A 26,990-nucleotide genomic window follows, 5' to 3' on the forward strand; every position below is an offset into this window, starting at 1 on the left:
TTAGTTTGGGATTGATATCGAGCTGTGGGGAGAGAGCGGGTCAGTGGGATTAATTTGGGATTGATGCAGGACTATGGGGAGAGAGTGGGACAGTGGGTTTAGTTTGGGATTGATCCTGGGCTATGGGGAGAGAGTGAGGCAGTGGGATTAATTTGGGATTGATACACGGCTATGGGGAGAGAGTGAGGCAGTGGGATTAGTTTGGGATTTATACAGGGCTGTGGGATTAGTTTGGGATTGAGACAGGGCTATGGGGAGAGAGTGAGGCAGTGCGATTAGTTTGGGATTGATACACGGCTATGGGGAGAGAGTGAGGCAGTGGGATTAGTTTGGGATTTTTCAGGGCTCTGGGGAGAGAGTGGGTCAGTGGAATCAGTTTGGGATTGATACAGGGCTGTGGGATTAGTTTGGGATTGAGACAGGGCTATGGGGAGAGAGTGAGGCAGTGCGATTAGTTTGGGATTGATACAGGGCTATGGGGGAGAGTGGGACAGTGGGATAAGTTTGGGATTGCTACAGGGCTCTGGGGAGAGAGTGGGGCAGTGGGATTAGTTTGGGATTGATGCAGGACTATGGGGAGTGAGTGGGACAGTGGGATTAGTTTGGGATTGATACTGGGCGATGGGGAGAGAGCAGAGAAGTTGGATTAGTTTGGGATTGATGCAGGACTATGGGGAGAGAGTGGGACAGTGGGATAAGTTTGGGATTGATGCAGGGCTATGGGGAGAGTGTGGGGCAGTGGGATTAGTTTGGGATTGATACAGGGCTATGGGGGGAGAGTGAGGCAGTGGGATTAGTTTGGGATTGATACAGGGCTATGGGGTGACAGTGGGGCAGTGGGATTAGTTTGGGATTGATGCGGTGCGATGGGGAGACAGTGGGGCAGTGGGATTAGTTTGGCATTCATGCAGGACGATGGGGAGAGAGTGGGACCGTGGGATTAGTTTGGGATTGATCCCTGGCTATGGGGAATGAGTGGGACAGTGGGATTAGTTTGGGATTGATACAGGGCAATGGGGAGAGAGTGGGACAGTGTGATTCGTTTGGGATTGATCCACGGCTGTGGGGAGAGAGCGGGACAGTGGGATTAGTTTGGGATTGATACAGGGCTATGGGGAGAGAGTGGGGCAGTGGGATTAGTTTGGGATTGATACAGGGTTATGGGGAGAGAGCGGGACAGTGGGATTAGTTTGTGATTGATACAGGGCTATGGGGAGAGAGTGGGGCAGTGGGATTAGTTTGGGATTGATACACGGCTATGGGGAGAGAGCGGGACAGTGGGATTAGTTTGGGATTGATACAGGGCTATGAGGAGAGAGTGAGGCAGTGGGATTAGTTTGGGATTGATACAGGGCTATGGGGTGAGAGTGGGACAGTGGGATTATTTTGGGATTGATGCAGGGCTATGGGGAGAGAGTGGGGCAGTGGGATTAGTTTGGGATTGATACAGGGCTATGGAGAGAGAGTGAGGCAGTGGGATTAGTTTGGGATTGATACAGGGCTATAGGGAGAGAGCAGGTCAGTGGGATTCGTTTGGGATTGATACAGGGCCATGGGGAGAGAGTGAGGCAGTGGGATTAGTTTGGGATTGATACACGGCTATGGGGAAAGAGTGGGACAGTGGGATTAGTTTGGGATTGATAAAGGGCTATGCAGAGAGAGTGGGTCAGTGGGATTAGTTTGGGATTGATACAGGGCTGTGGGATTAGTTTGGGATTGAGACAGGGCTATGGGGAGAGAGTGAGGCAGTGCGATTAGTTTGGGATTGATACAGGGCTGTGGGGAGAGAGTCGGGCAGTGGGATTAGTTTGGGATTGATACAGGGCTGTGGGGAGAGAGTGGGGCAGTGGGATTAGTTTGGTATTGATTCAGGGCTGTGGGGAGAGAGTGGGACAGTGGGATTAGTTTGGGATCGATACAGGGTTATGGGGAGTGAGCAGGGCAGTGGGATTCGTTTGGGATTGATGCAGGGCAATGGGGAGAGAGTGGGAAAGTGGGATTAGTTTGGGATTGATACAGGGCTGTGGGGAGAGAGTGGAGCAGTGGGATTAGTTTGGGATTGATTCAGGGCTATGGGGAGAGAGTGGGACAGTGGGATTCGTTTGGGATTGATACAGGGCTATGGGGAGAGAGTGAGTCAGTGGGATTAGTTTGGGATTGATACAGGACTATTGGGATAAAGTGGGGGAGTGGGATTAGTTTGGGATTGATACAGGGCTGTGGGGAGAGAGTGGGGCAGTGGGAATAGTTTGGGATTGATCCAGGGCTGTAGGGAGAGTGCGGCAGTGGGATTAGTTTGGGATTGATGCAGGACTATGGGAAGAGAGTGGGACCGTCTGATTAGTTTCGGATTGATACAGGGCTATGGGGTTAGAGCGGGTCAGTGAGATTAGTTTGGGATTGATACAGGGCTATGGGGAGAGAGTGGGGCAGTGGGATTAATTTGGGATTGATCTGCGGCTATGGGGAGGGAGCGGGACAGTGGGATGAGTTTGGGATTGATCCTGGGCTCTGGGGAGAGAGCGGGGCAGTGGGAATAATTTGGGATTGATACAGGGCAGTGGGATTAGTTTGGGATTGATATCGGGCAATGGGGAAGGAGTGGGACAATGGGATTAGTTTGGATTGATACAGGGACGTTGGGCAGTGGGATTAGTTTGGGATTTATTCAGGGACGTTGGGCATTGGGATTAGTTTGGGATTGATACAGGGACGTTGGGCAGTGGGATTAGTTTGGGATTGATACAGGGCTATGGGGAGAGAGCGGGGCAGTGGGATTCGTTTGGGATTGATACAGGGACGTGGGGCAGTGGGATTAATTTGGGATTGATGCAGGGCTATGGGGAGAGAGTGGGACAGTGGGATTAGTTTGGGATTGATACAGGGTTATGGGGAGAGAGAGGGACAGTGGGTTTAGTTTGGGATTGATACAGGGCTGTGAGGAGAGAGCAGGGCAGTGGGATTAATTTGGGATTGATACACGGCTATGGGGAGAGAGTGGGGCAGTGGGATTAGTTTGGGATTGATACAGGGCTGTGGGGAGAGAGCGGGTCAGTGGGAATAATTTGGGATTGATACAGGGCTCTGCGGGGAGAACAGGGCAGTGGGATTAGTTTGGGATTGATGCAGGGCTCTGGGGAGAGAACGGGCCACTGGGATTAGTTTGGGATTGATGCAGGGCTATGGGGAGAGAGTGGGGCAGTGGGATTTAGTTTGGGATTGATACATGACCCTGGGGAGAGATTTGGGCAGTGGGATCAGTTTGGATTGATGCAGGGCTGTGGGGAGAGAACGGCCCATTGGGATTCGTTTGTCAAAGGAGATTCCTTGCCTCAATTCCCTGGGGAATCTGACAGAACAATACTGGGGTGAGGGGGTTTTACCCTGAAATACCACAGGTCTCCGTTAGCCCCTTATCCACGTCCAATGTCAGCTGCAGCACCTTTCATTCCTTGAGACCCATTTCCAATTTCCTTTTCCTCTTCAAAGTCCTAGAACGTGTTGTCACCTCCTGAATCTGTGCCCATCTTTCCCACAACTCCATATTTGAACCTCTCCAATCAGGTTTCCACCCCTACTACAGATCCAAAACATCCCAAAGCATCCACAAGTGACATCCTCTGTAGCTGTGACTGTGGACATCGTCCCTCCTTGACCTCTCTGTGGCCTTTGACATGGTTGACCACACATCCTTCTCCAATACCTCTCCTCCATTGTCCATCTCAGCAGGACTGCCCTCACCTGGTTCCACTCCTCCGCGTACAGTCATAGCCAGAAAATCTCCTGCAATGGTTCCTCTTCTCACCCTCGCCGTTACCTCTGGAGTCCCCCAAGGATCTGTCCTTGGCTCCCTCGACGTCCTCATCGAGATGCTGCCCCTCTTGACGACGTTATCTGCAGCCATGGAGTCAGGTTCCACATGTATGCTGACGGCACCCAGCTCTACCTCACCGCCACCTCCCTCGACCCCTCCGTCATCTTTCTGCTATCAGTCTGCTTGTCTAAAATCCAGTCCCGGATGAGCTGCAATTTCCTCCAGTTCAACACTGGGAACATTCCACCCTCTATTTGCCTGATCCCAAATCCTGGGAAGCGGATCACCATTATAAGGTCACACATCGCTCGCTGTTGTCTGCCCTTAGAGGGCCAGAAATCAGGAGGAGCATCTCACTTCTCCACCCTGGGGAGGGGAGGGGAGGGAGGCTGCCCATTTCGGCTGAAGATTTTAATGTTAAAAATTGCTGGCGATTCACCTCTGGCCCTTTCCTAATGTCTCTGCCACTGATTGCCATTCAGAGACCAGTATTAGGCTCACAACTCCATCTTAGTCCAGGACAAAGCAGTCCACTTGATCGGCATCCACGACCTTAAACTTCCTCCACCACCATGGCTGCAGTGTGCACCATCCACAGGATGCTCTGCAGCAACTCGCCAAGGCTTCTTCGACAGCTCCTCCCAAACCGTGACCTCTACCACCTAGAAGGACAGGCGCATGGGAACACCACCACCTGCACGTTCCCCTCCAAGTCACACACCATCCCGACTTGGAAATATATCGCCGTTCCTTCATCGTCGCTGGGTCAAAATCCTGGAACTCCCTTCCTAACAGCACTGTGGGAGAACCGTCACCACACGGACTGCAGCGGTTCAAGAAGACGGCTCACCACCACCTTCTCAAGGGCAATTAGGGATGGGCAATAAATGCCGGCCTCGCCAGCGACGCCCACATCCCAAGAATGAAATTTTAAAATGTTCGCCCGCTTCCTGCAGGTGTACTTTCTCCTGGCCTGCAGTACTGGTGGAACTGGTGGGATTTTTGGCAGGGGATGGGGTGGAGATGTGATCCTGCCAGTCTTTGTGATATCACCATGGAAGGGGTGCAGCACAAGAGACCTCGCAGGAACAGGGTCCCAGTCCAAATTCCAGCCCTCCCCCCTCAGACTCAGGAATTTTGGGGCCATTGTGTTTTGCACGTTTGACATTCAAAGAAATAAAGATTTGCCAGACAGTTTTGTTTGCTGACAGTGTCCCTTTCAGAGGACAGATTGTGAAGTGAGTTTCACAATAAACTGAGGGAAATGAAACTGAAAGTAAAGTGAGCGACAGAATAAGGAGCAGGAACTGAGATGGCCGTCAGCAAACAGATCGTAACCCTGAGTGAGGATTTAACCTGCTCCGTCTGCCTCTCTCTGTTTGTGGAGCCGGTGCGGCTGGACTGTGATCACAACTTCTGTAAATCCTGTATCGACAAGTGTTGGGACAAGCAGGGGGAGACCGTGTCCTGCCCGGAATGTCGGGTGGTTTTCCCCCGGAGAAACTACTGCAGGAACAGGGTGTTGGCCAATCTCACCGAGAAAGCTCGGCAGCTGGACCTCAACCCAGACCCAGACCTGAACCTGAACCTGAACCCAGAGCTGATCCTGAACCCAGAGAAAGGTCGGTCTCACTGTGAGGAACATAATGAGAAACTGATGCTGTTCTGTGAGGAGGATGAGATCCTGATCTGTGCCAGTTGTGTAGATTCTCCCGCACATTCAGACCACAGGTTCCTGCCGGTCCAGAGGGCAGTTCAAAAGTACAAGGTGAGGGGTTGAAGTGAGCGACCCGTCTCCACGAAACGCAATAAGAGTAATATTGGTTAAGTGCCAGCATGAACTGATAGGGAGAGTGTCAGAAAGATTTGGCAGGGCCACGGGGGGAGAGAGTGTCTGTGTGAGAGGGTGGGGAGTTGGATGGGGTACAGTGTCTGTGTGAGAGGGTGGGGAGTTGGATGGGGTACAGTGTCTGTGTGAGAGGGTGGGGAGTTGGATGGGGTACAGTGTCTGTGTGAGAGGGTGGGGAGTTGGATGGGGTGCAGTGTCTGTGTGAGAGGGTGGGGAGTTGGATGGGGTCCAGTGTCTGTGTGAGAGGGTGGGGAGTTGGATGGGGTACAGTGTCTGTGTGAGAGGGTGGGGAGTTGGATGGGGTACAGTGTCTGTGTGAAAGGGTGGGGAGTTGGATGGGGTGCAGTGTCTGTGTGAGAGGGTGGGGAGTTGGATGGGGTGCAGTGTCTGTGTGAGAGGGTGGGGAGTTGGATGGGGTGCAGTGTCTGTGTGAGAGGGTGGGGAGTTGGATGGGGTACAGTGTCTGTGTGAGAGGGTGGGGAGTTGGATGGGGTACAGTGTCTGTGTGAGAGGGTGGGGAGTTGGATGGGGTACAGTGTCTGTGTGAGAGGGTGGGGAGTTGGATGGGGTACAGTGTCTGTGTGAGAGGGTGGGGAGTTGGATGGGGTACAGTGTCTGTGTGAGAGGGTGGGGAGTTGGATGGGGTACAGTGTCTGTGTGAGAGGGTGGGGAGTTGGATGGGGTGCAGTGTCTGTGTGAGAGGGTGGGGAGTTGGATGGGGTACAGTGTCTGTGTGAGAGGGTGGGGAGTTGGATGGGGTACAGTGTCTGTGTGAGAGGGTGGGGAGTTGGATGGGGTACAGTGTCTGTGTGAGAGGGTGGGGAGTTGGATGGGGTACAGTGTCTGTGTGAGAGGGTGGGGAGTTGGATGGGGTACAGTGTCTGTGTGAGAGGGTGGGGAGTTGGATGGGGTACAGTGTCTGTGTGAGAGGGTGGGGAGTTGGATGGGGTATATTGTCTCTGTTCTGGGTCTGGAGAGGGTAAAACTCCCTCGGTGAACTAAGACAGGGGGTTGGATGTTGGAGAATTACTGTTCAGGTAACTTTTGGTCTGGTTGGTCTGTTGAAAATACAAATGTCATTGTAGGAACTTGGTTTGTCCCAGTGTTGTTTGAGCTGATTTTTTAACATATAATATTTCTGCAATGTTAGATTCAGTTTATAAGGGACGAACTCCCAAGGTTGCACACACAATGATTTTGTTTACAATGAGCCAGTAGCCTTGAATTATTCTCAACCACAGTGACTTAAAATGTGAATGAACAATTGGAGGGTCAATGTGTACAATGTCAAACATGACGAGCCATTGTGTGAAGATCAGTCTGTGCAATACCTGAGGATCCAGGTATCCTCCCATTCCATTGTCCCAGCAGGGGGCTTAGCTGAAACCGACACATAAACGCTCCGCTGTTGCCTCATCAGTGGGTCGGTGTTCCACGGCAGGGGTCATAACATTGATTGACAGTTCAGTGGGCGGAATTCTCCATCTCATAGACTTACGGCAGGTGACAAATAAGTCTCTCTCTCTCTCTCTCCCAGACAGGGGGACTGAGCTGTGTTCTCACATCAGCAGTGAGAAGCTGTCCACAAATTCAAAGTCTGGACCAGCTCATTTGAAGAGCTTAGCTAGAGAAGGTTTGAAGAGTGTTGTATCTTTATTGTATTTAATAACTGGGGAGTGAGGGAACTGATTGTTTTCAGTGTGAAAGCCATATAGACTTGCATGGAATTACATACAATGCACAGCAGAGAAACAGACCATTCGGCCCAACAGGTCCATGCCGGCATTTATGCTCCACACAAGCCTCTTCCCACCCCTCTTCTAACTTTATCAGCACATCCTTGTGTCCCTTTCACCCTCATGTGATTATCTCGCTTCCCCTTAAACGTATCTGTACTATTCGCCTCAACTACTCCTTGTGGTAGTGAGTTCCACATTCTAACTACTCTCTGGGTAAAGAAGCTTGTTCTGAATTCCTTATTAGATTAATTACTGACTATCTTATTTATGGCCCCTAGTTTTGGTCTCCCCCACAAGTGGAAACATTTTCTCTACGTCTACCCTATCAAACCCTTTCATATATTTAATATAACATAAACCAGTTGTTGGTTTGAAGCTGTGCCTGGTTTGATTGGGTACTTTTCACTCTGCCTCTTGTAAAGAAAGGGGTACACACTAGTAACACATGTAATATTCCCTGAACGTCCGACCCCACTGTTTTGGAATACAATAGCTGACATTGAAATGGATTATGATGAGATCTGATTCCATTTTTAGGACCAGCTGAAATTGTCCTTGGATTCCATGGAGGATGAAAAGAAAAGTAAAAGTGAATTAAAACGGCGGCAGGAGGAGAAGATTTCAGAACTGAATGTAAGTCCTACTTACGTCACCTTTAAACACTGCGGCCCTTTAACAATCTGCAGCTTAAATGATCTCTCTCACCATCTTAGGAACTCACAGGATCCCTGGAGCAAGACATCGCCGCACAATTTGCCAAAATTCATCAATATCTTGAAGACAAAGAGAAACATTTAATGGAAGAGCTGAGGAGGCAAAAGGAGGAAGATCTGCGACCAATGGAGAAGAACTTGAAAAGAATTGAGGAGGAACTGAGATCACTTGAGGAGAACATATTGAACCTTTGTGCAGACATCGAGCAGCAAGACAGTATCTCTTTTCTCAAGGTGATCCTTTATAAACCAATCCCCAACCTGTTGGTGTAAGTGTAAACAGCACATTATAATAGGGCTCAAACCACATCACAACATTGCACAACGTGCAGTATAACTGAGGACAAACAGGTATCAGTCCGGTTTGAGCTCTGACTGTGGAGGAGATTGTCCGACTCTTGTCAGGTATAACAGTATCTTCCTGTATAACTGGAACCAGATGACAATGTCCAAAAAAGGACTGTTACAGAAGAAATGGGCTGCATCTAAACCAAGGAGGGGTAAAGAGACTTGTGGGGAACATTGAGGCAGCAATCGGAAATCATTCAAAGTCGATAGGTGGAGGGAGGAAAGCAGATTCAGCCGAGACAAGTCGTAGATCAGAAGGTCGTTGGCAGGCGGGTCGAGACACAGAAGGGTATAAATTCCCCAAAGACGGTCATGCAAAACAGGCGATAACGAATCGACAGCCTGTTTTACATTGCACCCAATTTTCATTTGCAGTCAATGGACTGACTCGTCCATACAGGTCAGAGAAAGTTGTGATCACACTGTGCAGTTACTCTGATCAGACCCCACTTTGAATGGAGGGATAGAATTCAAAAGCAGAGAGGTTATGTTAGACCTGGATCAAACCTTGGTTAGACCACAATTAGACTACTGTGAACAGTTGTGGTCTCCATAAACAAGATATAGAGGCACTGGAGAAGGTACAAAAAAGAATCACAAGGACGATAACAGAACTGAGAGGTTATAACTATCAGGAAACATTGAACAGGCTGGGGCTCATTTTTTTTATTGGTTCATGGGATGTGGGTGTCGCTGGCGAGGCCAGCATTTATTGGCTATCCCTAATTGCCCTTGAGAAGGTGGTGGTGAGCCGCCTTCTTGAACCGCTGCAGTCCGTGTGGTGAAGGTTCTCCCACAGTGCTGTCAGGAAGAGAGTTCCAGGATTTTGACCCAGCGACAATGAGGGAATGGCGATATATTTCCAAGTCGGGATGGTGTGTGACTTGGAGGGGAACGTGCAGGTGGTGTTGTTCCCATGTGCCTGCTGCCCTTGTCCTTCTAGGTGGTAGAGGTCGCGGGTTTGGGAGGTGCTGTCGACGAAGCCTTGGCGAGTTGCTGCAGTGCATCCTGTGGATGGTACACACTGCAGCCACTGTGCGCCGGTGGTGAAGGGAGTGAATGTTTAGGGTGGTGGATGGGGTGCCAATCATGCTTTGTCCTGGATGGTGTCGAGCTTCTTGAGTGTTGTTGGAGCTGCACTCATCCAGGCAAGTGGAGAGTATTCCATCACACTCCTGACTTGTGGCTTGTAGATGGTGGAAAGGCTTTGGGGAGTCAGGAAGTGAGTCACTCGCCGCAGAATACCCAGCCTCTGACCTGCTCTTGTAGCCACAGTAATTATGTGGCTGGTCCAGTTAAGTTTCTGGTCAATGGTGACCCCCAGGATGTTGATGGTGGGGGATTCGGCGAAAAGAGAAGGCTGAGGGATGACCTGATCGAGGTCTTAAAAATTATGAAATTGTTTAATAGGGGAGACATAGAGAATATGTATCCACTTGTGGGGGTGTCCAAAACTACGGGCCATAAGTGTAATATAGTCACTATTTCAGGAGAAACTTATCTCCCCAGAGAGTGGTTAGAATGTGGAACTCGCGACCACATGGAGTGGTTGAGGTGAGTCGCATCGATACAATCAAGGGGAAGCTGGATAAACACATGAGGGAGAAAGGAGCAGAAGGATATGTTGATCGGGTTAGATGAAGAGGGGTGGGATGAGGCTCGTGTGGAGCATAAACACTGGCATGGAGCAGTTGGGCCGAATGGCCTGTTTCTGTGGTGTAGATTCTATGTAATTCGATATAATACTGTGCCTAGTTCTGGTCACCGAGAAGTAAGGCAGGGCAGAGGAGAGCAGTGAGGCCTGGTATCAAGGGTCTCAGTTATTGGGACAGACTGGAGAGACTTGAACACTTCACTCTGGAAAGGAGTGGTGTAATTTTGACACTGGACGACAGTGTAAAAGGACCGATATCAGCTCAGTCACCTATTAAACATCTCTCCAGATTTGAAGTCAATAGAAATAAAAATGGGGAGAGGTGTTTCACGAGAGACCGAACCAATATCGTCCGTGCTACATTATCGCCCAAAGTCTAAATAATCCCCGAGGTGTCCGAGAGGTGATTATATCATAAGAATATAAGAAATAGGAGCAGGAGTAGGCCAATCGGCCCCTCGAGCCTGCTCCGCCATTCAATAAGATCATGGCTGATCTGATCCTAACCTCAAATCTAAAGAACACAATAAGTAGGAGCAGGACCCGGCCACTCAGCCCCTGGGCCCTCTCCGCCACCCACAGGGCATTGACCGATCCGAACTCAGCTTCATGTCCAATTTCCTGCCCGCTCCCCGTAACCCCTAATTGCCTTTACTTCGAGGAAACTGTCTATTTCTGTTTTAAATTTATTTAATGATGTAGCTTCCACAGCTTCCTGGGGCAGCAAGTTCCACAGACCCATTACCCTCTGAGTGAAGAAGTTTCTCCTCATCTCAGTTTTGAAAGAGCAGCCCCTTATTCTAAGATTATGCCCCCTAGTTCTAGTTTCACCCATCCTTGGGAACATCCTTACAACATCCACCCGATCAAGCCCCTTCACAATCTTTTATGTTTCAATAAGATCGCCTCTCATTCTTCTGAACTCCAATGAGTGGAGTCCCAATCTACTCACCCTCTCCTCATATGTCCACCCCCTCATCCCCGGGATTAGCCGAGTGAACCTTCTTTGTACTGCCTCGAGAACAAGTATGTCTTTTCTTAAGTATCTCAGTATAAGGGATAGTAAACAGTATGGAAATGGTAAATCAAAATCATACTTTAATTGTTGGAGTCGGCCAAGGGGACACAGGGTCAAACGTGTAAATGTAATTTCGGGACTGATATCAGGAAGTTCCTCTCACACAACAGTAATGAGCAAATGGGCAGCGTTAGGACAGGAACCAATTAGATGATGCAATGTAGGGGGGCACCTTTAGTCGTTCGAGATGGAGGAATTGATGGGCCAAATGGCTTCCCTCACCTGTAAATATCCGATGAACTCACCATCTGAATATCTCCCACAGGTTACTGAGGATTCTTCATTCAGGTTTTGAGAGTTTAGGCCCTATAGTTTGCTCCACTTCACTTCTGTCCTGAGAACAGATTCATGTTGGGGTCCAGTCCCATGGGTACTAGCCCTGGGAACAGAGACATGTTGGGGTACAGTCCCATGGGTACTAGCCCTGGGAACAGAGACATGTTGGGGTACAGTCCCATGGGTACCAGCCCTGGGAACAGAGACATGTTGGCGAACAGTCCCATGGGTACTAGTCCTGGGAACAGAGACATGTTGGGGTACAGTCCCATGGGTACGAGCCCTGGGAACAGAGACATGTTGGGGTACAGTCCCATGGGTACTAGTCCTGGGAACAGAGACATGTTGGGGTACAGTCCCATGGGTACTAGCCCTGGGAACAGAGACATGTTGGGGTACAGTCCCATGGATACAAGCCCCGAGAATAGAGACATGTTGGGGTACAGTCCCATGGGTACTAGCCCTGGGAACAGCGATAGGCTGGGGTATATTTCTGTGGCTGCTGCACATCTATTGCACAAACAGTGAGCAACAGGAGGCTATTTGACTGTGTGGGCATCACAATGAACCTATTCCTGTTCTGGTCTGATGTCTCCACAGCTGCATGTTTCCCCAGAGCTGCCTGGAAGTGTCCAGGAGCTGGTACATAGGCTGTTGTCTCCCTATCGAAGGGATACTGAGGTTAGGTGTAACACCACTGTCCCCAGCTCAGGGCCGCACAGACCAGAGACAAGCTCTGAGTTACTGGGAAAATATGGACCATAAATAAAAGGAAAGGCTCAGTGAACCTTCAAAGTCTTCAGCAGCAGAGGAGACCCTGTCCAGTGTATTCCAGGGGGTAACGGTCACGGTGTCACATCACTGGAGCCCGTCAGTGAAAACTCCCCAGATCACATCACATTTCACTAAAACCACTGATTATACATCGGGAAGGAAAGAAAATAGTGGTGTTGGTGGCAGTGTTGATGAAGGGGAATATTGCAGTGCTGGAGAGAGAGGATGTCCCTGTGGGGCCAAGGACAGACTCTATTTGTTTAGATAGAGTTAAGAAACAATAGAGGTGCCAGTGCACTACTGCGTGTATTCGATCGGCCACCAAATAGTAGGATGGGTATAGAGGAGCAAATTTGCAGGGAAATTACAGAGAGATGCAAGAACTGTAGAGTGGTGATAATGGGAACAGCGATAGGCTGGGGTATATTTCTGTGGCTGCTGCACATTTATTGCACAGTGAGCAACAGGAGGCTATTTGTCTGTGTGGGCATCACAATGAGCCTATTCCTGTTCTGGTCTGATGTCTCCACAGCTGCATGTTTCCCCAGAGCTGCCTGGAAGTGTCCAGGAGCTGGTGCATAGGCTGTTGTCTCCCTATCGAACAATCCCAATATCGACTGGGATTGTGATAGTGTAAAGTGCAAAGAGGGGGATGAATTTCTGAAGTGTGTTCAGGAGAACTTTCTTGCTCAGTATGTTTCCAGCCCAACAAGGAAGGAGGCATTGCTGGATCTGGTTCTGAGGAATGAGGTGGGTCAAGTGGAGCAAGTGTCAGTGGGGGAACATTTAGGGAACGGTGATCATAATATCATAAGGTTTAGATTAGTTATGGAAAAGGTCAAGGAGCAAACTAGAGTAAAAATACTTAATTGGAGGAGGGCCAATTTCAGTGGGTTGAGAACGGATCTGGTCTGGGTAAATTGGAATCAAAGATTGTCAGGCAAAACTGTAATCGAACAATGGGTGGCCTTTAAAGAGGAGATGGTTCGGGTACAGTCGAGGTACATTCCCACGAGGGGGAAAGTTAGGGCAACGAAAGTCAGAGCTCCCTGGATGACGAAAGAGATAGAGAGTAAGATGAAACAGAAAAGGGGTGTCTGACAGATGTCAGGTTGATAATACAAGTGAGAACCAGGCTGAATATAGAAAGTACAGAGGAGAAGTCAAAAGGAAATAAGAGGGGCAAAAAGAGAGTATGAGAATAGACTGACGGCCAACATAAAAGGGAATCCAAAAATTTCCTACAGGCATATATTGGGAAATGGGTAGAAAAAGGAGGGGTGGGGCCAATTAGGGACCAAAAAGGAGAGCTACACATGGAGGCAGAGGGCATGGCTGAGGTACTAAATGAATACTTGCATCTGTCTTTACCAAGGAAGAAGATGCTGCCAAAGTCACAGTAAAAGAGGAAGTAGTTGAGATACTGGATGGGCTAAAAATTGATAGAGGACACATGAGAAAGTACTTAAAGGAGATGAGTTACCCGGTCCGGATGGGATGCATCCTGGGTTGCTGAGGGAAGTAAGGGTGGAAATTGCGGAGGTAGTGGCCAAAATCTTCCAAATATCCGTAGATACGGGGGTGGTGCCAGAGGACTGGAGAATTGCAAATGTTACACCCTTGTTCAAAAAAGGGTGTAAGGATAAACCCGACAACTACAGGCCAGTCAGTTTAACCTTGGTGGTGGGGAAGCTTTTAGAAACGATAATCTGGGACAAAATTAATAGTTACTTGGACAAGTGTGGATTAATAAAGGAAAGCCAGTACGGATTTGTTAAAGGCAAATCGTGTTTAACGAACTTGATTGAGTTTTTTAATGAGGTAACAGAGAAGGTTGGTGTATATATGGACTTTCAAAAGGCGTTTGATAAAGTGCCACATAATAGGTTTGTCAGCAAAATTGAAGCCCATGGAATAAAAGGGACAGTGACAGCATGGATAGGAAATTGTTCAGTGACGGGAAACAGAGAGTAGTGGTGACCGGTTATTTTTCAGACTGGATGAAGGTGTGCAGTAGTGTTCCCCAGGGGTCAGTACAATGACCATTGCTTTTTTTGATATATACTTAGACTTGGGTGTACAGGGCACAATTTCAAAATTTGCAGATGACATAAAACTTGGAAGTGTAATAAACAGTGAGGAGGATAGTGATAGACTTCAAGAGAACATCGACAGGTTGGTGGAATGGGCGGACACATGTCAGATGAAATTTAACGCAGAGAAGTGTGAAGTGATACATTTTGGCAGGAAGAACGAGGAGAGGCAATATAAACTAAATGGTACAATTCTAAAGGGGGTGCAGGAACAGAGAGACCTGGAGTTATATGTGCACAAATCTTTGAAGGTGGCAGGACAGGTTGAGAAAGCGGTTAAAAAAGCATGCAGGATCCTGGGCTTTATAAATAGAGGCATAGAGTACAAAAGTAAGGAGGTCATGTTGAACCTTTATAAAACACTGCTTCAGCCACAACTGGAGTATTGTGTCGAATTCTGGGAACCACACTTTAGGAAGGATGTGAGGCCTTAGAGAGGGTGCAGAAAAGATTTACTACAATGGTTCCAGGGGTGAGGGACTTCAGTTACCTGGATAGACTGGAGAAGCTGGGGTTGTTCTCCTGAGAGCAGAGAAGGTTGAGAGGAGATTTGATAGAAGTGTTCAAAATCATGAAGGATTTTGATAAAGTAAATAAAGAGAAACTGTTCCCATTGGTCGAAGGGCCAAGAACCAGAGGACACAGATTTAGTGATTGGCAAATGAACTAAAGGCGACATGAGGAAAAATGTTTTTACACAGCGAATAGTTATGATTTGGAATGCGCTGCCTGATAGGGTGGTGGAGGCAGATTCAATCGTGGCTTTCAAAAAGGAATTGGATAAATCCTTGAAGGGAAAAAAGTTGCAGGGCCACGGGGAAAGAGTGGGGGGAATGGGACCAACTGGATTGCTCTAACAAAGAGCTGGCACGGGCTCGATGGGCCGAATGGTTTCCTTCTGTGCTGTAACGATTCTATGATTAAAATGTACAATCCAAATAATACGGTATATTTATTAAAATGTACAATCTAAAGAGTACGGTATATTTATTAAAATGTTTCTGATTCTCTGTCCTGCAGGAACTGAAAAGATTGGGAGAAAGGTGAGTACCCAATCCAAACCCAGACTCGGTCTTACACTGTGATCACAGATTGTATCCAGCAGTGAGTGAGTGAATCAATCCCATTCAAACAGGGACCTGGACAAAGGGGAGGGAGGAGAAGGTGCAGAGAGAGGGGAAGATCAAGAGAGATCGTCAGAGGAAGGTGAAGATCAAGAGAGATCATCAGAGGAAGGTGAAGATCAAGAGAGATCGTCAGAGGAAGGTGAAGATCAAGAGAGATCATCAGAGGAAGGTGAAGATCAAGAGAGATCGTCAGAGGAAGGTGAAGATCAAGAGAGATCGTCAGAGGAAGGTGAAGATCAAGAGATAGTGGTGTCTGCAAGTCTGAAATTGGCCGTGTTTCGAGGCCCTTTACTCTACGCAGTGTGGAAGGAAATGAAACAGATCATCTCTCCAGGTATGAAACGACTCCACAGGTTTGGGTGAACTTTCTGTAGAGTTTCCTGCTCTCTTCTCCCTCTCCTGAATGTACTGACTGTTGTGTACCGATCACTGGGGCAGCAGTCTCTGGTACCTCACTCAAGGGGCCGTTCTTTTTGTGTGACCTCAGATTGAGCGATTCAAGTAGAGACAGAATCAGAACATTTTCTCATTTGAATCCAGACACTCGCACCTTCCAGTAGGGTTCACTGGACAGTGGTCAGACTGAGACCCCCCTGACCCAGGGTTCACTGGACAGTGATCAGACTGAGGCCCCTCTGACCCAAGGTTCACTGGACAGTGGTCAGACTGAGACCCCCCTGACCCAGGGTTCACTGGACAGTGATCAGACTGAGACCCCCCTGACCCAGGGTTCACTGGACAGTGATCAGACTGAGACCCCTCTGACCCAGGGTTCACTGGACAGTGATCAGACTGAGACCCCCCTGACCCAGGGTTCACTGGACAGTGATCAGACTGAGACCCCTCTGACCCAGGGTTCACTGGACAGTGATCAGACTGAGACCCCCCTGACCCAGGGTTCACTGGACAGTGATCAGACTGAGACCCCTCTGACCCAGGGTTCACTGGACAGTGATCAGACTGAGACCCCCCCTGACCCAGGGTTCACTGGACAGTGATCAGACGGAGACCCGCCTGACCCAGGGTTCACTGGACAGTGATCAGACGGAGACCCCCCTGACCCAGGGTTCACTGGACAGTGATCAGACTGAGACCCCCTGACCCAGGGTTCACTGGACAGTGATCAGACTGAGACCCCCCTGACCCAGGGTTCACTGGACAGTGATCAGACTGAGACCCCTCTGACCCAGGGTTCACTGGACAGTGATCAGACTGAGACCCCTCTGACCCAGGGTTCACTGGACAGTGATCAGACTGAGACCCCTCTGACCCAGGGTTCACTGGACAGTGATCAGACTGAGACCCCCCTGACCCAGGGTTCACTGGACAGTGATCAGACTGAGACCCCCCCTGACCCAGGGTTCACTGGACAGTGATCAGACTGAGACCGCTCTGACCCAGGGTTCACTGGACAGTGATCAGACTGAGACCCCCCCTGACCCAGGGTTCACTGGACAGTGATCAGACTGAGAACCCCCTGACCCAGGGTTCACTGGACAGTGGTCAGACTGAGACCCCCCTGACCCAGGGTTCACTGGACAGTGATCAGACTGAGACCCCTCTGACCCAGGGTTCACTGGACAGTGATCAGACTGAGACCCCTCTGACCCAGGGTTCACTGGACAGTGATCAGACTGAGACCGCTGGCTGTCTGTTTTCCTCTGCCTGGTCTGTAATATCTGTTCACTGTACACACTGGAGTCTAGGAATATATCGAACTGTACACTGTACCCAGTCTGTAATATCTGTTCACTGAACACACGAGTCCAGGAATATATCGAACTGTACACTGTACCCAGTCTGCACTATTTACTGATACAGAAATTATAGACTGGGGGCCGAGCCCAGTTTTCCAGATATCAGATATTAACCTGTGTCTGTCCACCTTCCTCTGTCTAAAATATTTAACATGATGTCATTTTTATTTCCCCAGTCCCAGCCTCACTGACCCTGGACCCAAACACAGCTCATCGTTCGCTCATCCTGTCTGAGGACTGGACCAGTGTGAGATTCAGTGACAGAGAATTACAGCTTCCCGATAACCCGGAGAGATTCAATTTGGTTCCTTGTGTCCTGGGATCACAGGGATTCACATCAGGGAAACATTACTGGGAGGTGGAGGTCGGGGACAAGACTCAGTGGGCCGTGGGTGTGGCCAGAGAGTCAGTTAACAGGAAGGGAACGATATCACTGGGGCCTAAACGTGGATACTGGGCTGTGTGGCTGAGAAATGGGAATGAATATGGAGCTGCTGAAAGCCCATTTGTCCCACTGACCCTGAGTGTGAAACTCAGGACCATCGGAGTTTACCTGGACTATGAGGGAGGACAGGTGTCATTTTACAATGCTGATGATATGTCCAATCTCTACACTTTCACTCACACATTCACTGAGAAACTCTTTCCTTATTTCTATCCTGGATCGTACGATAAGGGTAAAAATACTGCTCCCCTCAAACTGCGTCATTTCAAACTGTAGCTTCCTAAACTGATGAGTCAGAGTACAGAGAGAATGGGGGCAATATTAAACCCCCACGATGGGCGGGGGAGGGCCGGGGTGGGGGGGTTAAAAATGTCAGATTGCAAAATATGACCCCAACCCGCCGTGTTCACGCCGGCCGCCATTTTTACAGCGGCGGGTTGCGTGGTGAGTCTGTGTCCCGCTCTCGAGAGGTGAGACATCTCATTATTACTGGTACGACCCCCTCCCCCACTTCAAACCCACGATCCCTCCCCCCCCCACCCCCCTGAACCTGCGATCTCTCCGTCTCTCCCTCCCGATTGCCAGTCCAACTTTCCCTTCCTTCAACCCCTGATCTTTCCCGATTGCCGGGCTCTGTCCCCAGTTGTCCTCGGATGTGGCTTTCTACCGCAGGCTTTCCCACGGATAAGAGACTGGAATTCCAGAGAGGCTGTCAGACTCTCATTGTATATTGGGAGTAATGTATCACAATATGTGGAAGCTGTACTGTAATCACACAAAGACTTTCACAACAAATAAAGAGTTTTAAAAGGAACAGAAAAGGTGCAGAGTGAACCCATCACAGGAGCAGGGGCTGAACTGGTCGGTCAAGGTCCTGATGTACTGTATTTGGACACAGGCAGCCTGGCATCATTGATGTGTTTCCATTCCCAGTAAATTCCAGAGCTGAGTTCCCGGTCGATGGGCTGGGACCCATCGTGTGGGGTGAACGAGCGCAGGTCAAATCGGGCAGGGGGCCAATCCCTTTCACACCCGGTCCCCACCGGATTCTGGCTGAGCGACATCTTTAACCAGGACTTCCATTCGATGCCACTTTGTCCTCCTGAGAAACGGGTGAGAGTCTCGAAAGTCCTGAATATTTCTCAAGGGATGGGAATGTGCCACGTTCGGAGATTTCCCAGTGGCTGCTCGACCATGTAAACTGGGCATTGCCATCCTTCGAGGGATTAGTTCCTCAAAGGAGTTTTGCCCCCTGCGGTCCTTTCATGCACTGTTATTTTCCCTTTACCTCTTCTGCACTTTTTTCTGTAATCAATATTCAGAAGTGGGGATTAATCGGGATGATTCCCTTTCGGTCTGTGGTGTTCTGCCCCGAGGGCAGCTCCTAACTCAAGTCTCACACAGGAGGCTCTTGAACTGCTCACTGGGCAAGAGAAGCTGAGAAGGTTTCCATTTGCCTTCCTCATGGTTCTTATCTGCGGAGAACCTTCTCCCAGGTGGGCAGCAACCAAGATTACAGAGCCCACAGGAAACAGACACATCTCTCAGGATAGGGTTACAGGGAACTGACTGACACATCTCTCAGGATAGGCTTACAGGGAACTGACTGACACATCTCTCAGGATAGGCTTACAGGGAACTGACTGACACATCTCTCAGGATAGGGTTACAGGGAACTGACTGACACATCTCTCAGGATAGGGTTACAGGGAACTGACTGACACATCTCTCAGGATAGAGTTACAGGGAACTGACTGACACATCTCTCAGGATAGAGTTACAGGGAACTGACTGACACATCTCTCAGGAGAGTTACAGGGAACTGACTGACACATCTCAGTCAATGGTGAAGATAATTGGACAGGATGTATATCTGCAGCTGATTCACTATTGCCCGATTGTTCACTACTCCCCCCAAGGCCAATTTCACCCCCCCCTCCCCCACCCCGGACTCAATGACCTGACCCCCAGTCAGAGACTCTCACTGGTAATTTCCTCAGGACTGCTCCTGAACGTCTGCCGTAACTTCTGTACAATTTCCACTGATCTTACGCTCAAGTTACGTCAACCAATCGAGAGAATCCTCCAGGAAATCCGACCTCCGACCTGAAACGACTTCGAACTGGAGCAGAGACATTGGTCACACTGATAACATGACACAGTGTTACAGAGTCACCTACAGACTTCACAGGGTTAGTATGGACACATTTAACAGGGCAGAAGTCCATAGGAACTGTTTACATTAGAGGTTTCAATGGGAGACGTGACAGGTAGAGTGATTTAATAATACACTGGCAGATATCCCGTGGTATTGTACACGGTGAGTCACGGCCAAACGTAATCTTCAGGTGAAGCAGGGTTAGAGGGTGGAGGATAATGAGATCTGGGTGAGCAGTTGTAATTCAGAGCCTCTTTAAAATCAGAGACTCGGTCGTTATTTTTGTAAATGACTTTCATTTGACATTATTACTTGGAGTTAAAGAGGAAAACAAGGGGGACTTGGGAAGCAGAGGTCGAATTGTTCGGAGTTCGGAGTTTCTCTGTATTGCAGGCTGAGGCTCTACAGCACCGCCACTGGTGGGAGGGTGAAATTACAGCGTGACTGTTTACATAGGCCGGTTCCATCTCATGGAAAACATTGACATGAAAGTGTGACAAAAAAGTGACAACAGGGAGTAAGGCTTCCTTGACCCCTCTGTCCTTGCAAACTATCGTCCCATCTCCAACCTTCCCTTCCTCTCTCAAGTCCTTGAACGTGTTGCCGTCTCCCAAATCTGTGCCCATCTTTCCCGCAACTCCATGTTTGAATCCCTCCAATCCGGTTTCTGCCCCTGCCATAGCACCGAAATTGCCCTTATCAAAGTCACAAATGACATCCTACGTGACTATGACCGTGGTAAACTATCCCTCCTCATCCTTCTTGACTTGTCTGCGGCCATTGACATGGTTGACCACACCGTCCTCCTCCATCGTCCAGTGGGACTGCCCTCGTCTGGTTCCATTCCTATCTATCCAACCTGCAATGGTTTCTCTTCCTACTCCTGTACCGTTACCTTTGGAGTCCCCCAAGGATCTACACTTCGCCCCCGCCTATTTCTCATCTACATGCTGCCCCTCAGTGACATCATCTGAAAAGATGACATCAGGTTCCACATGTACACTGACGGCACCCAGCTCTACCTCACCGCCACCTCTCAACCCCTCCACTGCCTCTGATTTGTCACGCTGATTATCTGAAGCCCAACAGTGGATCAGCAGAAATTTCCTTGAATTAAATATTGAAATATTGGGAAGACCAAAGCCATTCTTCTATCTATCTTCCCTTTCCTTTTGGATGGGAGGTGGTTGGTGGCGTAGTGCGGTGACTGAAGGAGCCAGCAACACCTGCCCATTGCATTTGAGGTGGGGCCTACAGGGAAAATGTGGCCCTCAGCTGTTCCCTTCCCATCTCCACCCCAATCACTTGTGTTTCCCTCCCCCCACCATCACATCCTTCACCCTTTAACTTCCCACAACCCCTCTCCTTCCAACCACCCCCACTCCCATAACTAACCTCACCTCTTCCCCTTTGAACTATCCACTCAACCTCTGCCTCCTGTGCCCCCTCCCTTCACTGACACTCACCTCACCCTTAACCCTCCACCCACTCCCCTCCGCCCTTATTTGCTCCCTCGAGACCAGTTGGAGAGAATCCAAGCTCCCCCTCCCTCACTCTCAACCCGTTTCCCTCCTCCCCCTCCCTCCCTTCCTAGCTGTTTCCCTCAAACAGACTCTGTTTGCTTTCAAAATTCAATGTACTTGTTTTTAAATTTGCAAGGAAATGTAATTAGAATTGTGGAGAGACTAGTCTGTCTGCCTCTCTCTCGCTCTCAGGTGTAAGCAAATAGCATTTACCTTTTCTAAACAACAAAGGCAAGATAATAAATAGGTTTTAAAATTCAATTGGTTCATTGTTTTATTTACATGTGGGAAAATTCTCTGTCTTTCTGATCCCAGCCTCTCTGTCTCTCAACTTAATGCACTTTCTGACATTTATAGAACAGAAAACAAAAGCTACACCAGGTCTGTCAGTGTGCTGTTGTTTTTTTCCCCACAATCCTCACAAATATACTCACACACAGCAACTCTGTCATAAAAAAAACCCCAAATTTTACCTGAATGAAGCTTCTAGAAATTATCCTATAGCTTTTCTTCAAATAATTTTAAACAATATAACTGCTAGAAACTAAAGGAAAACATCCCATCACCACTGTTCATAGTAGGTACAGTACAGGAGGAGGCCATTCAGCCCATCGTGCCTGTGCCAACTCTTTGAAAGAGCTATCCAATTATTCACATACCTCTGCTCTTTCCCCATAGCCTTGTAAATTTTTTTCTCTTGAAGTATTTATCCAATTCCCTTTTGAAAGTTATTATAGAATCTGCTTCCACCACCCTTTCAGGCAGTGAATTCCAGATCAGAACAACTCGCTGTGTAAAAAAAATGTTTCCTCATGTCGTCTCTGGCTTTTTTGCCGATCACCTGAAATCTGTGTCCTCTGGTTACCGACCCTTCTGCCACTGGAAACAGTTTCTCTTTATTTACTCTGTCAAAACACTTCATGATTTTGAACACCTCGATCAAATCTCTCCTTAACCTTCTCTGCTCTAAGGAGAACAATCCCAGCTTCTCCAGTCTCTCCACAGAACTGATGTCCCTCATCCCTGGAACCATTCCAGTAAATCTCCTCTGCACCCTCTCTAAGGCCTTGACATCCTTCCTAAAATGTGGTGCCCAGAATTGAACACAATACTCCAGCTGAGGCCTCACCAGTGATTTATAAAGGTTCAGCATAACGTCCTTGCTCTATGCCTCTATTAGGACCACTGCTCTTTTTGATATATATTAATGACCTGGACTTGGGTATAGAGGGTATAATTTCAAAGTTTGCAGATGACACAAAACTCAGAAATGGAGTAAACAGCGTGGAGAATAGTAACAGATGTCTGGAGGACATAGACAGACTGGTGAAATGGGCAGGCACATGGCAGATGAAATTTAATGCAGAGAAAAAAGAAAGACTTGCATTTATATAGCGCCTTTCACAAGGTCCCAAAGCACTTAACAACCAATGAAGTACTTTTGAAGTGTAGTTATTGTTGTAATGTAGGAAACGGGCAGCCAATTTGCACACAGCAAGATCCCACAAACAGCAATGTGATAATGACCAGATAATCTGTTTTTAGTGATGTTGGTTGAGGAATAAATATTGGCCAGGACACCAGGGAGAACTCCCCTGTTGTTTTTCAAATAGTGCCATGGGATCATTTACCTGAGAGGGTAGACAGGGCCTTGGTTTAATATCTCATCTGAAAGATGGCACCTCCTACAGTGCAGCACTCCCTCAGTACTGCACTGGGAGCGTCAGCCTGCATTATGTACTCAAGTCTCTGGGGTAGGAATTGAACCCTCAACTTTCCGATATCAGAGGCGAGAGTGCTGCCCACTGAGCCACAGCTGACACTAGTGGTACATTTTGGTAGGAAGAATGAGGAGAGGCAATATAAACTAAATGGTACAATTTTAAAGCCGGTGCAGGAACAGAAAGCCCGGGATCCCCTATGCTTTTTTAACAGCTTTCTCAACCTGTCCTGCCACCTTCAAAGATTTGTGCACATACACCCCCAGGTCTCTCTGTTCCTGCACCCCCTTTAAAATTGTACCATTTAGTTTATATTGCCTCTCCTCATTCTTCCTACCAAAATGTATCATGTCGCACTTCTCTGCTTTAAATTTCATCTGCCCTGTGTCTGCCCATTTCACCAGTCCGTCTCTGTCCTCCTGACGTCTGTTACTATTCTCCACATTGTTTACTGCATTTCCGAGTTTCGTGTCATCTGCAAACATTGAAATTATACCTTCTATACCCAAGTAAAAGTCATTAATATATAAAAAAGAGCAGTGGTCCCATCACCGACCCCTGGGGAACACCACTGTATGTTTCCCTCCAGTGTGAAAAACAACCGTTCACCACTACTCTCTGCTTTCTATCCCTTAGCCAATTTTGTATCCACGCTGCCACTGTCCCTTTAATCCCATGGGCTTTAATTTTGCTAACAAGTGTGGTACTTTATCAAATACCCTTTGAAAGTCCATATACAAAACATCAACTGCACTACCCGCATCAACCCTCTCCGTTACTCCTCAGAGAACTCAATCAGGTTAGTCAAACACGATTTCCCTTTAACAAATCCGTGCTGACTTTCATTTATTAGCCTGTACTTTTCCAAGTGCCAATTAATTTTGTCCCCATTATTGTCTCTAAAAGTTTCCCCACCACCGACGTTCGGCTGACTGGCCTGTAATTGTCGGGTTTATCCCTCTCCCCTTTAATGAACAGGGCTGTAACATTTGCAATCCTCCAGTCCTCTGGCACCGCCCCACATTAAAGAGTTGACAGATGCATTCTGCGAAATCGAACTGCACAATTGCTTAAATGCTCACAGCGTCCCACCTCCGGGTAAGATATTAAGGCAAAGCCCAGGCTTTGGAGACAAAGCTGAGGCCTACAAGTAAAAACTTTAATGAAGGCATTAAAAAAACACAAAGGACAATTCAATGGATAAACTCAATTTTGCAATATTGTACATCTTTTTCTAATTAAAATTGTTCAAACCTTTATTTTTAACATTAGAAAATTCAGTTACCGAGAATAAAATGGCAAATCAAATGTTTGAGATGAATAATTTCCAGAAATCATTCTGAGTGTCAGAAACGACATGGAGCGTTATCCCTCCTCGTCCTGTTCAACCTCCCTGCAGCTTTTGACACTGTCAATCCCACTTCCCTCCTCTCATCCTGCCCCTCCTCTGTTGTCCAGGTGAATGGGGCAGTCCTCACTTCAATCCACTCGTACCTACCTGATCGTAGTCAAAAGCATTTCCAGCATTGCATTCCCACCCCGTGAGTCTCCAAAGTATCCATCCTTCACTCCCTTCTGTTCCTCCTCGACGTGCCGTCCCTCGGCAACTCCATCTGACAACACAGGGTCAGGTGACACCCAGCCCGTCCTCTCCACCACCTCTCTTGACCCCTCCACTGTCTCCGTGCGGTCAGACTGCATGTCCAACATCAAGTCTTGGGAGGAGCAGCGATTTCCCCCAGGAAAAATATTGGGAAGGCTGAAACCAATGCCTTCGGCTCCCTCCACAAACTCCGTACTCTCACCACCGATTGGTTGTATTCACTCTCGGGCTGTGAGCATCGCTGGCATTTATTGCCCATCCCTAGTTGCCCTGGATACAACGGAGTGACTTGTTCGGTCACTTCGGATGGCAGTTAAGTGTCAACCACGTTGGTGTGGGACTGGAGTCACAGATAGGCCCAGACCGGGTAAGGACGGCAGGTTTCTTCCCTATAGATTATACCTATCAGGAAAGACGGAACAGACTGGGGCTCTTTTCTCTAAAAAAGAGAAGACTGAGGGGTGACCTGATAGAGATCTTTAAAATTATGAAGGGGTTTGATAGGGGAGACGTAGAGAAGATGTTTCCACTTGCGGGGGAGACCAGAACTAGGGGCCATAAATATAAGATAATCACTAATAAATCCAATAAGGAATTCAGGAGAGTGGTGAAAATGTGGAACTCGTTACCACGCGGAGTAACTGAGGCGAGTCGAATAGATACGTTTAAGGGGAAGCTGGATAAACACATGAGGGAGAAAGGAATAGAAGGATATGCTGATAGGGTGAGATGAAGTAGGGAGGGAGGAGGCTCGTGTGGAGCATAAACACCGGCATAGCCCAGTTGGGCCGAATGGCCTGTTTCTGTGCTGTAAATTCTATGTAATTCTATGTGAAGGACGTTGATGAATCAGTTGGAATTTTACAACAATCCGACAGCTTCATGGTCACTTTTACTGATTCCAGCTTTTTATTTCCAGATTTTTAAAACTAAATTCAAATTCTCAAACTTCCACGATGGGATTTGAACTCAAATTCTCTGGATTATTAGTCCAGGCCTCTGGATTACTGCCGTACCCAGTTCCATCCCCCTTCCATGGCCACTGCCTCAGACTGAACCAGACTGTTTGTAATTCACCCCGAGCTGAGGTTCAGACCCCATAATCATCTCCATCAGAAAGACCACCTACCTTGCCCTCCATCACATTGCTCGTCTCCGCCCCTGCCTCAGCTCTTCTGCCACTGAAACCCTCATCTTTGTCTGTCACTGACCTACATCGGCTCCCAATCCAGCAACGCCTCGATTTTAAAATTCTCATCCTTGTTTTCAAATCCCTCCACGGCCTCGCCCCCTCGTTATCTCTGAAACCTCCTCCAGCCCAACAACCCTCCGTGATCTCTGCGTTCCTCCAATTCCGGCCTCTTGCGCATCCCCGATTACTTTCGCTCCACTAATGGCGGCCGTGTCTTCAGTTGTCTGCACCCTAAACTCTGAAATTCCCTCCCTCAAGCTCTCGGCCTCTCTACCCCTCTCTCCTCCTTTAAGACGGTCCTTAAATCTAGTTGGACCAAGCTTTTGGTCACCTGTCCTGATACCTCTTTATGTGGCTAAGTGTCAAGTTTTGTTTGATAATCGCACCTGTGAAGCGCCTTGGGACGTTTTAGTACATTAAAGGCGCTATATAAATGCATGTTGTTGTTGTCACCTCCAGACTGGATTACTCCAATGCTCTCCTGACCATTCTCCCATCTCTTACTATGTGGAACCTTTGCATCCAAACCACTGCTGCCCGTCTCCTGTCCCGTATCAAGTCCCAATTACCCAGCACCCCTGTCCCACTGACTCCCACTCCCCTGGTATCTCAACTTTAACATTCTCATCCTCATGTTTAAATCCCTCCAGGCCTCACCCCTCCCTATCTGTAACCTCCTTCAGCCCCACAACCCTAACCCCAAAAACTACCTGTTCCTTTGACTTTGTCCTCTTCTGCATCCTCCCTCCTATTGAACCATCATTGGCAACTGTTCCTTCAGCCACCTAGGTCCCACACTCTGCAACTCCCTCCCTAAAACCCTTTGCCTCTCCACCTCCCTCCCTTCCTTTAAACCCTACTAAAAACTCAGCTCTTTGACCAAACTTTTGCTCATCTCACTTCCTCCTGAAGACTTGTGCTCCAGAAATAGCCACGCCTCGAGCCAAGCTGTTCCAGTACAGCTACAACACTGGTATCTACCCGACAATGTGGAAAATTGCCCAGGTATGTCCTGTCCACAAAAAGCAGGACAAATCCAATCCAGCCAATTACCACCCCATCAGTCCACTCTCAATCATCAGCAAAGTGATGGAAGGTGTCGTCGACAGTGCTATCAAGCGGCACT

General features: G+C 48.4%; 1 protein-coding gene across 1 annotated transcript; it reads left to right on the forward strand.

Annotated features, from left to right (window-relative positions):
- The first annotated feature begins 5,019 nt into the window (after nt 1–5,019).
- LOC137311561 (zinc-binding protein A33-like) lies at nt 5,020–21,609 on the forward strand. Its single transcript, XM_067978690.1, has 6 exons — nt 5,020–5,582; nt 7,940–8,035; nt 8,116–8,349; nt 15,359–15,381; nt 15,474–15,799; nt 17,399–21,609. Exons 1-6 carry the CDS (start codon nt 5,127–5,129, stop codon nt 17,941–17,943), a joined length of 1,680 nt encoding a protein of 559 aa, XP_067834791.1. The 5' UTR covers nt 5,020–5,126; the 3' UTR covers nt 17,944–21,609.
- Nucleotides 21,610–26,990: the final 5,381 nt, after the last annotated feature.

Source organism: Heptranchias perlo, unplaced genomic scaffold (assembly GCF_035084215.1).
Source record: "Heptranchias perlo isolate sHepPer1 unplaced genomic scaffold, sHepPer1.hap1 HAP1_SCAFFOLD_358, whole genome shotgun sequence".
NCBI classification, from domain to species: Eukaryota; Metazoa; Chordata; class Chondrichthyes; order Hexanchiformes; family Hexanchidae; genus Heptranchias; species Heptranchias perlo.